General features: G+C 41.2%; 2 protein-coding genes across 2 annotated transcripts; one reads left to right on the top strand and one right to left on the bottom strand.

Moving 5' to 3' along the window:
- The first annotated feature begins 3 nt into the window (after positions 1-3).
- Positions 4-1,463, top strand: atg101 (autophagy related 101). The gene is made up of 2 exons (XM_069722713.1): positions 4-546; positions 639-1,463. The coding sequence occupies exons 1-2, from the start codon at positions 295-297 to the stop codon at positions 1,041-1,043; spliced, it is 657 nt and encodes a 218-aa protein (XP_069578814.1). The 5' UTR covers positions 4-294; the 3' UTR covers positions 1,044-1,463.
- Positions 1,464-2,397: 934 nt separating this feature from the next.
- Positions 2,398-10,791, bottom strand: zbtb21 (zinc finger and BTB domain containing 21). The gene is made up of 2 exons (XM_069722710.1): positions 10,665-10,791; positions 2,398-7,680 (listed from the first exon to the last, which is right to left on the bottom strand). The coding sequence occupies exon 2, from the start codon at positions 7,676-7,678 to the stop codon at positions 4,613-4,615; it is 3,066 nt and encodes a 1,021-aa protein (XP_069578811.1). The 5' UTR covers positions 7,679-7,680; positions 10,665-10,791; the 3' UTR covers positions 2,398-4,612.
- Between the last annotated feature and the right edge of the window lie 2,225 nt (positions 10,792-13,016).

The following is a 13,016-nucleotide window of genomic DNA, read 5'->3' as shown; positions in this document are numbered from 1 at the left end:
CTCTCACCACGTCCTCCTCTGCTGTTTGTAGCAAACATTTGTCCAGCTAGGTTTTGCCAGAATGTTGTTTTTGGGCCCAGATCGCATAATTGTCACGTGGATGTAAGTTATTCTTAGTAATATAAATCTTTTTTTTTGTATTTTGATAAACGGTAAAACACTGCTTTGGATCGTCTCTACCATTTTGTAGAGGTAAACAAACAACATCGTCAATTACGTGATCGAGCTGCCGCAGTAGCTACCGTCACTCCACGCGTGTCGTCCTTTGTAAATGGATATAACTTTAATTTCGCCATGAATTGTCGCTCGGAAGTTCTCGAGGTAACAGTGGAGGCGAGGCAGGTGGAAGAAGCTATGCTGGCTTTACTGCACACCATTTTACTGCACCGCAGCACCGGGAAGTTTCACTACAAAAAGGAGGGCACCTACTCCATCGGCACCGTGGGCACACTGGACTTTGACTGCGACTTCGTGGATTTCACCTTCGTCAGGGTGTCCTCCGAGGAGCTGGACAGGGTGATCAGGAAAGCTGTGGCTGAATTCAAGGTAATGGGTGTTTGCAACAAATGATTGTTGACTGTCATGTCTGGAGAGGCCTGTAATTATGACTGAACTGTATGATCTGCTTTGGGTTACAGGATGCTTTGAGCAACTCCGGCAGCGACGGCATGGGACAAATCTCTCTGGAGTTCTACCAGAAGAAGAAGTCTCGCTGGCCTTTTTCCGACGAGTGCATTCCCTGGGAGGTGTGGAGCATCAAGGTCAACGTTGTCAACCTGGCCAATGAGCAGGAGAGACAGATCTGCAGGGAGAAAGTGGGCGAAAAGCTGGGTGAGAAGGTGATCAACGTTGTCGAGGTCATAAACCGCCACGAATACCTGCCTAAGATGCCCACCCAGTCTGAAGTGGACAATGTTTTTGACACCAGTCTCAAAGATGTCCAACCCTACCTTTACAAAATCACCTACCAGATCACTGACTCGCTGGGCACCTCCGTAAGCACCACCATGAGAAGGCTGATTAAGGACACGCTGGCACTGTGAGGATGCTCCATACAGAAGATCGGGATCATACATAACCATCTATGGTCATGTTTGTCATTTGTCTTTCTTTCTTTTTTTTTTTTTTTAATAACAAAGACATGGTTTGTGAGCTCTACTCCTGCAGTGTCGGTATTATCACTTTTCGCATGTGTCCGCTGTGGTTCTGGTATTGCTTGTACCTTTAAGATCTTGATTATGTAATGTTTATTGTAAAAATGTTTTGCTTTTCGAAGCATTCCTTTTCCAAATTGTCCCCACCATCCACCATCAAGAAACACAACTAAAACGAAGTAAGAAATAACACCATTAACACCAGTTAAATCCTTCAAAAGGTTGTTTTGCTGATAATGTCAATTGCATTGTAAATTTTGACAATAAATGTTCAATCTAGTCAACAGCAATGGCCCTTTTGAGCAAATGATTGCCTCCATAAACCTTTCCTAAAATGGGGTCAGATTTTCATTATGTAAAAGATGTGGTTGAGTTCGGGGCCAGATTTCCTCATCTATGTGAAAACTTCCTCTCTTCAAGCATTTCCACAGCGAGAGTGACCTTACACATGGAGTAGGACAGGATTTCCAGTTTACCATTTTTCCAAATTAAAAGCAAACACTTCCTAAGTTCACTCCCTAGTTTCCAGCCAGAAACTGTCACAGTGGCCTGCAGCTTGAAAAACATCCCCCTGGTTCGGGCTTGTCTGACTGCCAACAGGAAAACAACACCAGCGTGAAGAGTTCAGTTCAACACGAATATAAAACCAACTCCTGTGTGCTTCATCAGTTCGTCAGTGTGACGACTGGCAGTTAATATCTGTTCTTTAGTGAACAAAGAAAAAGTTTGAAAGGTGTTGATTAGGACCCTGGCAGATGTGTGTCACTAAATCAAATGCCCTGTACATTTCCTATCGGGTAGTTGCAGCACAGTCGCAGTAAGATGCATCAGAATTGAGAAGTATGTGTTTTAAGAGATAATAACAGGAGGAAGACTACATGTAGAGCCTTAGTGTAAAATACTAAACGTTCATCTGATTTAGAGCTTCAGTGTTTAGTGGATTAATCAATCAGCCTATTGGTTGAAAAGTAATCAGCACTTACTTTGGTATACGAGAAGTATTTTTGAAGCAAAAATGTCAAACATTTGGTACTTTCGTATTGTCAAATGGCAAGACTGAATCCTTTTTCCTCATCACACACCATAGTAAAGGGAATGTCTTTAGGTTTTAGAAGTTGGTTGGACAGCATATGATGTTTAAATATGTCACGTTGGACTGGGAATTTGTAACTTGCATTTTTCTGACATTTTACAGCCTAAAACGATTCATGAAGAGGCCGTAGTCTGATTGCAATGTGTCAAAGTTTAAAGGAGACAACGTTCAGAGGTATCAGACAAGTTAGTGAAAGTCACTCATAAATGATGATATGTTTGCTCAAGATTCAAATTGGCTGAGGTCTACATAATCTGACCTGAGGCATAGTTCACACCTAAATCTAAATAACTCAAATACCACAAATGGTTTTATATATATATATATATATGTATATATATATATACTCCATTGTTACTCTTTATTACAGAAATGAAGCACAAAAACTGTAGAAAAACCTAAACACTAAACAGCTGCAAGTCTCCAAAAGCAACAATAATGCAACCAATGCTGATACAAATATTCGTTATTGCAGTGAGAGCACAGGAATACTAAAAAGATCAAACTTTTGTTTACTAACAAAATTGGTACAAAATCCAGAATACAAACACTTCCATGTACACAAGTCTAATCATTTCTTCCAAACTTTCTGAAAGCTTTTCTCACAGGAAATTAAGAGCACTAGTATCAATACAGAATCTCTGCAAAGAATTTAACATCACACTGCAGTGTACGTTGCTCATTCAGTGGAAAACAAAGTCCCGAAGTTTGTGTGGAGCACTCTTTGAGTTCTCCCAAATAGTAGCAATCGTAATAATTTATGACAAAGTTCTAATCCATCAAGCCAAAGCAGAAGTATATACTTGTACAAGAATACAATTGTAGAACAACTGGAATACAATCAAAACACAATCTTTTACAATAAATCTTTAGGAAGTGGGAATACTCTGTGACCACTCAGAATAAAAGATTCTCATGCCTCCGTCTTCGTGACTTCACCAGCTCGAAATGCCTGAGTCATAAGTTGTCTGAAACTCTATTGTGCTTTCATGTCAAAGAATATTGACAAAATATTTTTTAGAGTTGCATAAGGCCATCGAAGCACTGTAAAGCTCGGTTAATTACCAAATGTGTTCAATTGCAAAAATTCTATCAATGTGTTTGCAACACTGGTGCTGCACGCAGGTGGCAGACTTATACAGGAAGTCCTATTAGAGGTTTTATATTAATCGTTTCTATACTGCAGTGCTTTTTGTTAAATCTTAAAATCTTGCTTGCTGTAAATATTCCAGGTTGATTTCTTGCCAAATGCCTGTACAGTGTTGTCTAATATTTCGTATGCTATCAAATCAACCCTTTCAACTCTCCGACAGCCCACATGGTTATCAGTAAGCTGGTCTGAGCACCTTTTACAGCAGATCTTTTCAGTAACATTTAGAGAGTTTATCATCGTTTACCTGCAAAAAACAAAACTTAAAAAAAAATCATATTACTGAAGATTACAGTGATTCATATTTTTAAGTGGAAATGATTATAATCAGGAAGATATGCAGGAAGGGATGAATGAAGTCTATAAGCAGGTAATCAAGGCTGCATGCTGAAATGCTTAAAACAACAGGCATCTGAGGTGTGTTTGATGTACATTATGTGTTATAACTTTATTTATTTTACTGAAAGTCCTATTTAATTAGCCCGTTAAACCAATATGATCCAAAGTCAATATGAGAATCAAATATAAAGGAATGCCAAGCATGAAGAAACAATACCAAAACATTTCGGCCTATTTAGTATTTTTTATTCCTGCAGTCTAAAACCTCGGTTAAGGAAACTAAATGATCCAAGGAAACAATTTGGACTATATATATCTCCCCATAACAGAATCAAACTGTTAAACAAAGTGCATATTGAATACATTGTTGAGGCCACCAATATCATCTTAAGAGAAGTCCCTCACACCAAGAGACAGATCTGGTATAAAAAGCAAAAGCAGTAATCTGTAACTGAGCTGCAGTCTCCCCCAAAAAGCACTCTTTCTACACTCTGAGAGAACTATGTATACACCTGTCCCTTCTGTCACGGTACCTTTAAGTCAAACTCTGGAGTTATGAGGGGTGCAATTCTGTTTTCTCAAAACACTTACATAGGTAAATAAAAGTAGACAACTCAAAGAGGTTTAAAACAGTTCAATTCTTCTTTTGAAAGAAAAAACCCAAAACATTTATAATCATCTCGTCTCACAGAGGAATCTAGCACTTGATTGCACATTCACGTTTACACCTCTAATGAACATGGCCACTTTAATATATGACATTGGAGGCAAGCGAATAAGCGATACATTCAAAGTCTTCCTTTTGTAGGTTGAGGCGTGTTTATTCCAATATCAGGTATTGTCTCTCCGGGAGAAATGCACGGCTGTCACTGATGCTCACATGTGGCTGTGACTCTGCTCGTGGCTCCACAGGCTGAAGGCCGTCTTGAAGGTCCTGTGGCAGAGTTTACACATGTACTGCCTCTTAAAGGTCAGCGCAGAGAGAGACGGTGCATGGTAAAAGAGTGTGTCTGATTCCTGAGAGCCACCTGGGTTCTCCATGCTGTTCGATCTGGACAAGGGGCTGTGGCTGCTGGGCTGCCGCTCCAGCTCAGGCCTCGTCGTCTGGCTCACCGAGGAGCTACAGGGCTCCGGGCTGCTCGACTCCTCGGCCATCACTGCGGCGACCGGCGCCGACTGGGTCGACTTGAGCACGGAGGCCTGTGGGGAGGGACGCTCTGAGGTCTGAGGCGTCAGGGGAGGGGAGGGAGACAGAGGTGAGGGTTGTCTGTCGATCTCTTTGGTTCCAGGTTCGTTAGCAGTCGACATGTGGGACTGGAAGTGGCTCCAAAGGCGGAAGTTGGTCCTGAAGGCTTTGTTACAAATGTGACAGATGAATGGTTTGATGTGGCATAGCAGCTCCTGGTGTCGCTCCAGGTCTTTGCGAGAGCTGAAGAGATTTCCGCATTTCTCGCATGGCCACACACCGGGTTCCTCCGGCCCGGTTTTGGCAGACTCCATGTTGTCCCTCTCACTCACAGCCTCCTCTAATGGCTCCTCCTTCACTACCAGATTGCCTTGGTGGCCCATACTCAGGTCCTCAGGCACATAGGATGAGGAGTCTTCGGAATCGTACATGGGCGGACCGGACGAGTCGCTGTAACTGATGTTCTCTCTAGAGCTCCCGGTTGCAAGAGGCTCGTCACTGTAATGCTCCTCTCTGAGAATGTCAGACGCCTCTTCGCCGTCTTCGTGTTGCTTCAGGTGAATCTGGTCTTTAACAGTCATCATGTTGTGGTTGTGGACCTCCACCTGGTGGCGCCATATGCTGAAGGAAGATTTGAAGGTCCGCATGCACTCCAGGCATGTCAGCTTCTTGTACTTACAATGTGCCTCGTGGTCCTTCTTCACAACTGGACTGGAGAATCGGAGGCCACAGTAAGGGCAAACAGTGGCATGTCGACAGCCTCTCTCGTGGTCTCCCTGCTCTAAGAGCGATGACAGCTTCATGTTACAAAGTCTGCAGGAGTAAGCACCAGGGTCAGCGTGTTTCTGCTGAATGATCTCATCCTGTTTCTGGTAGAGGATGCTCTCGCTCTCTGTGTCCTGGTCAGCCTTTTCAGCAGGATGTGTCCTTAAATGCTGCCTGTACTGAGACTGGAATACAAATACTTTCCCACAATAAGGACATATGAAGCTGGGCCGTGATCTCTTTTTGGTAAGTGCAGGTGACTGCAGTCCCTGCTTATTCCTCTTTAGCTTCCAAAGCAAAGCTTTCTTTATTTCCCTCTCTCGCACAATATCTATTAACTTCTTTTGAAATTTCTCATCGAGCACAGAGGAGCTGGAGGACGATGCTGGGTTTTGTACTACACCATGCTGAGTTTGGCAGTGTGTCCACACTTTGAAGTTGGTATGGAAGCGCTTGTGGCAGATGTCACAAGCATACGGCTTTTCTGGGTTGTGATACATATTTACATGACGATGTAGTCCTGCGCTGGAGCGGAAAACCTTTAAACAATTCCAGCATTTGAAAACCTTGGTCTGAGGTGGCTCCTCGCTGTTCTCATTAGGGTCGCTGCTGGCGTGCTGAGGTACTGATTCTGACATGCTCACATCAACAGAGAGGGCATGTTCTTTATACAATTTGCTCTTCTTGAATGGGTACCTTCTGTTGTCTGGCCTGTCCTTTCTTTTCCCAAGAGGATTAAAGTCTGGCCTGGAGCCTTGGTCATAATTTGTTTGTAAGTCTTTCATATTGACTGGTAAAGCATCTCCAACTGTGATGCGAATGATGTCCATGGGGTCAGCCAGCGGACTGCTGGGCTCGGCTTTCACACTGACCTCTCTTTCTACCTGAGTTTCTTCATCATACCTGCCGGTGTACTTTGACCTGAGAATCAGAGGAGACGCTCTCGTTGTTTTGCCGTTGTGGGCAGATGTTTCCGGCCCAGATGCTTTTGACACCATTTTAACAACTGACTGTTCTCGATTTTGCAGCTCTTTGAGCTCCAGTGTGGGCGAGAAGACTGAAACGGGGCTGTCCATGGATAAGGATCTTCGGAGTAGACTTTTTATGAGCGGCCCGCTCCTGTCAATGGTCTGGCTTGGCTCGATGGCCTGACCCTGAAAGGGCACTTTGGTATGATAGTGGGACTCCTGCTCCTCGTTCTCCTCTTTAGTGTCCTGGTCAGTGCCAGACTGCAGCCGGATGTGCTGCACTTCAGCATCGCTGAAAGATACGGATGATGTCAGCTGGGGCCTGACCGAGGTGATGTGTGATGGATTCCCTTTTAAAATGGAGCTGTATGGATAGGTGGACTTCCTCTCAGAGGCTTCACTCTGTCCAGATGATTTCCTGCTCGATTCAGAGTTTCTGACTGATCCATACGAGTTGTGTACTGACGGAGGTTGAGCCGACCCTGGAGTAGAGTGGGGAGTTGATGATCTCTCCGATTGTTTTCTCTGATAATTTGAGCGGGAGGGATGGGCTGTGTCATTCTGGACCCGACACACAATAACACTCCTTGTCTGGGCATCATTGTCCTCCCCCTCTGAGAACGAAAGCCTTTTTCTGGACACGCAGTAGGATGCATGTGGCCTTGCTGACACTATGTTGGTGAGGAAAGGGATTCCAAGGCTGTAGCCCAGCTCTTGAATGGCTGCCAGGCTGTCTTTGTCCACAAAGAGCGAGGAGGAGTAAATGTAATTCAAAACTATCTCGAAGGCGTCCGGCTCACAGAAGTCCAAGTTTACGATTTGCAGTGACTCTGTGTCCATCCGTGTGAAAAGGGACTGGAAGTATTCACTGCTGGCAGACAGAACGCTCTTATGGGCCTGGTACCTCTGGTCCGCCACAACCAGGACCACGTCACACAGTTGGCCCCGCAGCCGCTGCTCATTGAGAACCCCCAGGACTGACAGGGCATGGGAGGGATTACTGTAATGCACCAGGCTCTCCATGGCTGAAAAGCAAGACAAAATTAGATTTTACTTCAGGCATGTACAAAAGCTGATGATAAATAAGTTTTCATACAGATATATATATATATATATATATATATATATACACACACACACACACACACACACACACACACACACACACACACACACACACACACACACACACACACACACACAAAATAATAACTGACTGGAGCTCAGACCCAAGACATTGCTCGGTTATGAATGTATGTTTGCGTCTGTACTGGTCAATTCTTTGTGATCAGTTAAATATTACATGGAATAAATATCAGCATCCATGACAAAATCAATACACATTATCTGAATAATAAAAATACCCACCACAAGATATTTTATCTTTAAATGTTTTTCGCTCAAAGCAACTCAATTTCACTGCAGTTCTGCATGAACGTTGACACGTTGTTACAGAATTCTTGAAAACGATCTTTTTTTTTTTTATGTCCACACTTATTACAAATGTCGATAATCTACAAGATATTAGCTGCCACCTGATGGTTACCAGAGGCAACTAAAAGCCTTGAAATTCACTAGCAGTGTTACCTGCACACGGTGCTTAATAAATGTGGAAACCAATTATTGTTTTACACCCCACTAATGATACAATATAAGCTGCAACATTTACTTGATTAAGGATCTGTAACTACTTTGTGATCAATTCATTGTTTAAGATATTTTTCAAGCAAAGATGCTAAACAAGTAGTAGCTGATCATTTGTGAATAGTCTGTGCTCGTAACTGATCCGTATCACTGTAAACTGAATAGCATCAGCTTTTGGACGGCTGGTCTGATAAACAATGAATTAACGTCATGTTTTCTTTTCTAATCAAAAATATAGTAACAAAAACTTTTACTACATTCTGACATTTTATGGACCAAATGATTTATAAAGATTGATCGAAACGAAAACGATTGTTATTTGCAGTAACAAATGCAATCTTTATTGGGCCTATTTTAAATTTTTTTTTTTTTTAAATTATGATAATCAATGATTTAAAGTCCCCTGTAATAGTAATCAATACAGTGATGAAATCCTATTTTAAGTAGAGGGCATAAGTCCATTTGTCTCTGACACTTTTATCTGGTTGTTGTTCCTGATCACTAAAGGTCAAACTTGAACCTTTCAATTGATTACAAAATGGCACACCACAGAGCATACAAGTTCATGGCCATTACATCATGGTAGTAGTCCGAGGCTATGAAAATGCAGTTCTGTCAAGTCACCCTCATTGACACAGGCCAATGCAGGAAGTTTAAAACGTTTGCCCTAAAAAATAAAATGTGTGCACTAGTCCACCGTTACATACAAACTTTTAATTTGTTTTTATGAAATGCATTTTTTGTAATTTATTGAAAAGTGCAGCAACACATACATGTATGACATTAACAGTATTGACAGTACATAAAATATTATTGTTGTATCAATGTTTATATTACTATTATTGTGTACTGTCTAAATATTTGGACAAACTGTGTTTTGATGCTTTGTAAAAATTATGCTTCAAACATTCATGCCAATACAGCCCTTTGAATGGAATGGTTTATTTATACAGCAAATGCCACATATTTAATTAGCAAGGTTACTGTTTATACTGTCATCTACTAGTTAAATTGATTATGGGAAGATATCTATCAGGATCTGACTGGTAAACTAGTCTAAACAATGTCATGGCAGAGACCCTTGATTACTGACTCCACAAACAAACATTCACTCTGGTAAAGACATAATGGCATTAAATTATTAAATTACATACTAAACAGATAATTTATAAGGAACACCAAACTGAAACTGATCCAGTCTATTTCAGCAACCCTGCATTAAATTCTACTTGCATAAAGATCACAATATCCCGTTTGTATTGACAGCAATTTGTGTCAATTACTATTCATTTTGTGGTTTATGGTGCTGCAGGACCTCTCTGAAGTTAGAACACATCAGTGCGTTAGCTTAAACGCTCTATTCCAAGTTAATTACAGTTGACATTATTCAGTTTTTATCTACTTAACCAAAATTAATATAAACTTATTCAGGTTTGTTTGCATTGCTTGTTTGTGTTTTACAATGAACACATGTACATCAAAATAATTGTTGTGACATTAATATGGTCAAAAACAGGCGTTATATAGAGCATAACGTTAAATCTGAGTTAGCCTTATCTTTTTTGTTCTTTTTTTAATAGAAACACAACTCCATCTTCTCATACTAAAAGATATCAGGTCACAGCGCATTTATTTTGAAAATTGTGACCGGAAGTCGCGTCACTCGTGTTGACTACTTGACATTTGCTATATATGTTTATGGGCACAAGCTTCATTCATTCATCAAAAACTAAAACATCCCTTAGTGGACTCTTGAACAACAATTTATAGTCCACGTTCAAAGATGAACGGGGGTCTTCCGTCGTGTCTGGTTCCTCAGAGGAAGCTGAGCGAGGCTGTCGGCATTAGATCATCCATGAGACGTGGCTCAGTTTCTCCTGACATAACTTCTCCCACCGAAATGCCGCTTTCACTTCGGAACGCGCTTCGCTCGTTTGTCTTTCCGAGCGGCGACAGAAAGCAGATTACAACCCGCTGTAACGAGCTCCGTCAAATCAGAGGGAAGTTGAGCGCCTTTCAATGGATTCCGCCGCCAATGAAAACACGGTCGGTGCGATGAGAGACGCGCTGGAGTGTGTGGAGTGAATTATAACCGCTGTCCCCGGAGGAAGTGGGCTTTTTCTTGTTGTTGTGTTTGTTTTTGTTTTTTCAAAGGCGCTTCCACCTGGCCTGACACGGCGCTGTTGCTGGCTGCAAAAACAGGTTGTAGCTGCTCAGGTTTTTACAGCTGCACAATCCCCCCTCACGAGTTACGTCAGGGAGGAAAAGGAAAATGCTTCTCGTCAACAGCCCTCCACCAACTCAGTTCCCCTCCCTCCCCGCTCCTTTTATTCAACGGTAACTTCGCGAGTCTGTCCGCACTTACCCTGCCCGTCGTCAGTATGCTCCTTCCTCCACGCAGCCGGACTTTATTCAGTGTTGTGTAGATTTCTGCGCGTTGGTCGTGATTCCATCCATCTTGAATTTGACGTCATCCCACACCAGGGATGAGGTCATCGCAAAGAACGCTCGTCACGTGCACTGCGTGCTGATAGGCTGGTGACGGAGCGGGGGCGGGGGAAACGGAAGACTTCACACTCAGGCTCATTTAAAGGGATATATCATATTTTTCCGCTTCATCAGGATATATGGCGTATGAAAATTCTTTTAAAGTTATAATCCATGTAGTCATGGATTTGTATCTGAGTTCTGTAGACTTTAAGATACGTGATCAAGTTTATAGTTGTGTTTTGTGTGATGTTAAGTCACATGAGTTACAGGAAACATTGCCGAGGGTGGATACTTTAGTGGTGACGAGTTGTCACTAAAAGTAAATATTAGGCGGAAGTCACTGGTTTTTTTGTGTGTTTTTTTTTATTGGTTTTCATCTGCATGTTTTTAAAACTTGTATTCAAGTGCAATCATTTCAAAAGGGATACAATGCAGTTATACATTTAGATAGATCCTATTATCAAAAAACAGATATGAATAGAAACATTTGCTCATGAGTGCAGAGAAAACAGGTGAATCTATATTGCAATAAACAAATTCCACGTGTAGTTTCACGCTGTCTTTGTTCACATCAGTTGAAAAAATATAAATTCATTGAGGATCATCTAGTTGCAAATACATTTTCAATTGTACCCGTGCAGTTATGTTTTGTATGAAGTTGACATCTTTAACTTTCTCCCTGCATTGTGTTACCATGAGGGGCTGTGGCTGTAGTAGAAGGACCCTCAGTAGTTGTGACTTGTTGTCTCCAATATTTTGTGGTATTATTTCTAATAGGAAGTACAGTTGTACGATTTCTCTAAAGGCAATTCTACCTATAAACATGATTTCTCCAACATGAGAGGTGTCACTGAAATGTGATGTGACACGATGATCCCTGAAGAATCTCAACTTTCTATTCTAAACTCTTTCTTGTTTTCAATTCAGTTAATTTTTTTTATGTTCCTCTCTAGTTTCCAGTTTTTATTTAAAATTATGATCTCCAGTTCCCATTTCCCCCAGAAACACATGCGCATTAGTTAATCTTGTACACGTGTAATATAGTCTTCTTTTTAATAGTCCCTTTCATAGTTAACATAAAGAAGTGTTCTATAATAGATGGTGAACATGTTTGTCACACTCTTTGTGATTCTGTAATGTCTCAGCTGTTGGTATTTTAAAAAGCCATGGACTTGGAGGCTTTCTTCATGCTGAAGCTGATCAGATGACATCAGGTCTTCCCCCCTCAAAGGACAGACCCTTTTTTTTTCTCTTTCTTTCTTTCTTTTTTAAACTCTGCTTCTATTCCATTTGGATGGACGTAATTCAATGTTATGTGCAATTCTCATTTTCTTTTGAAGAGTGATTTCTTTTAACCCTCGTGTTGTCCTCGGGTCAAAACGACCCGCAGCTGTGTTCAACCAAGTTCTATTTTATTTCTTTCTTTTTATATTTTTTGGGATCATTGGTGATCATTCTTTAAAGAAACCCTCACAACCTCCTTGTCACCAATGATCCCCAAAAATATGAAAATAAAATAGAACTTGGTTGAACACAGCTGCAGGTCATTTTGATCCAAGGACAACACGAGGATTAAGTGTAATTCTGAGCCTTTTATTTCTCTATAAATTTAAGCAGACGTGTTCATTGTTTAAAATTAAATGGAAATGGGGACTTCTAAGGGTGAAGACTGGACCATCAAGCGCAACATATTCATTTGTATTGGTCCCACCTGCCCTATTAGGGGATAAGAGGAGGACTTTCAATGTTGTAAGGTCAGGTTTGATTTCATCCATCAATATCTTATAGTTGGCCATGAACAGCTGTCATGTGTCAGAAGTTATAAAAAATTCCTCTGACTTCTTGGTTAGACTGGTGGAATTTGAATCTTTCTTGTGCAGGTTGACGCCCCATCGGCAGCATTTCTTTAGACTTTGACTTGTTAATTTGAATTGCCTGACAATTCTCCCTATTAAAAAAAAAAAAAATCTCATCAATGCAGGAAAAGAGTAATCTGGTTTGCTAATACATTAATCCACTGATTATAAAAAGACCTTTTTATCTTTTAATCTTATTAAGTGAAAAATAGTATGTGCAACTGTTAAATGTTATGCACCAAACAACAGAAGCGATTGTCTTTAACTGTGCTTGTATAATATGCATGTTACTACACGCCCTCTTAACCCCAGTGAAACTAATTAGGTCCCAGACCGAAAATAAAATAAAACGTCACTATAGCACAGCAGTA

Source organism: Brachyistius frenatus, unplaced genomic scaffold (genome assembly GCF_029030835.1).
Source record: "Brachyistius frenatus isolate BFR_SWC_R1_liver_20210118 unplaced genomic scaffold, ASM2903083v1 Contig_301, whole genome shotgun sequence".
In the NCBI taxonomy this organism is placed as follows: Eukaryota; Metazoa; Chordata; class Actinopteri; family Embiotocidae; genus Brachyistius; species Brachyistius frenatus.
This window is presented reverse-complemented; position numbering and strand designations above follow the sequence as displayed.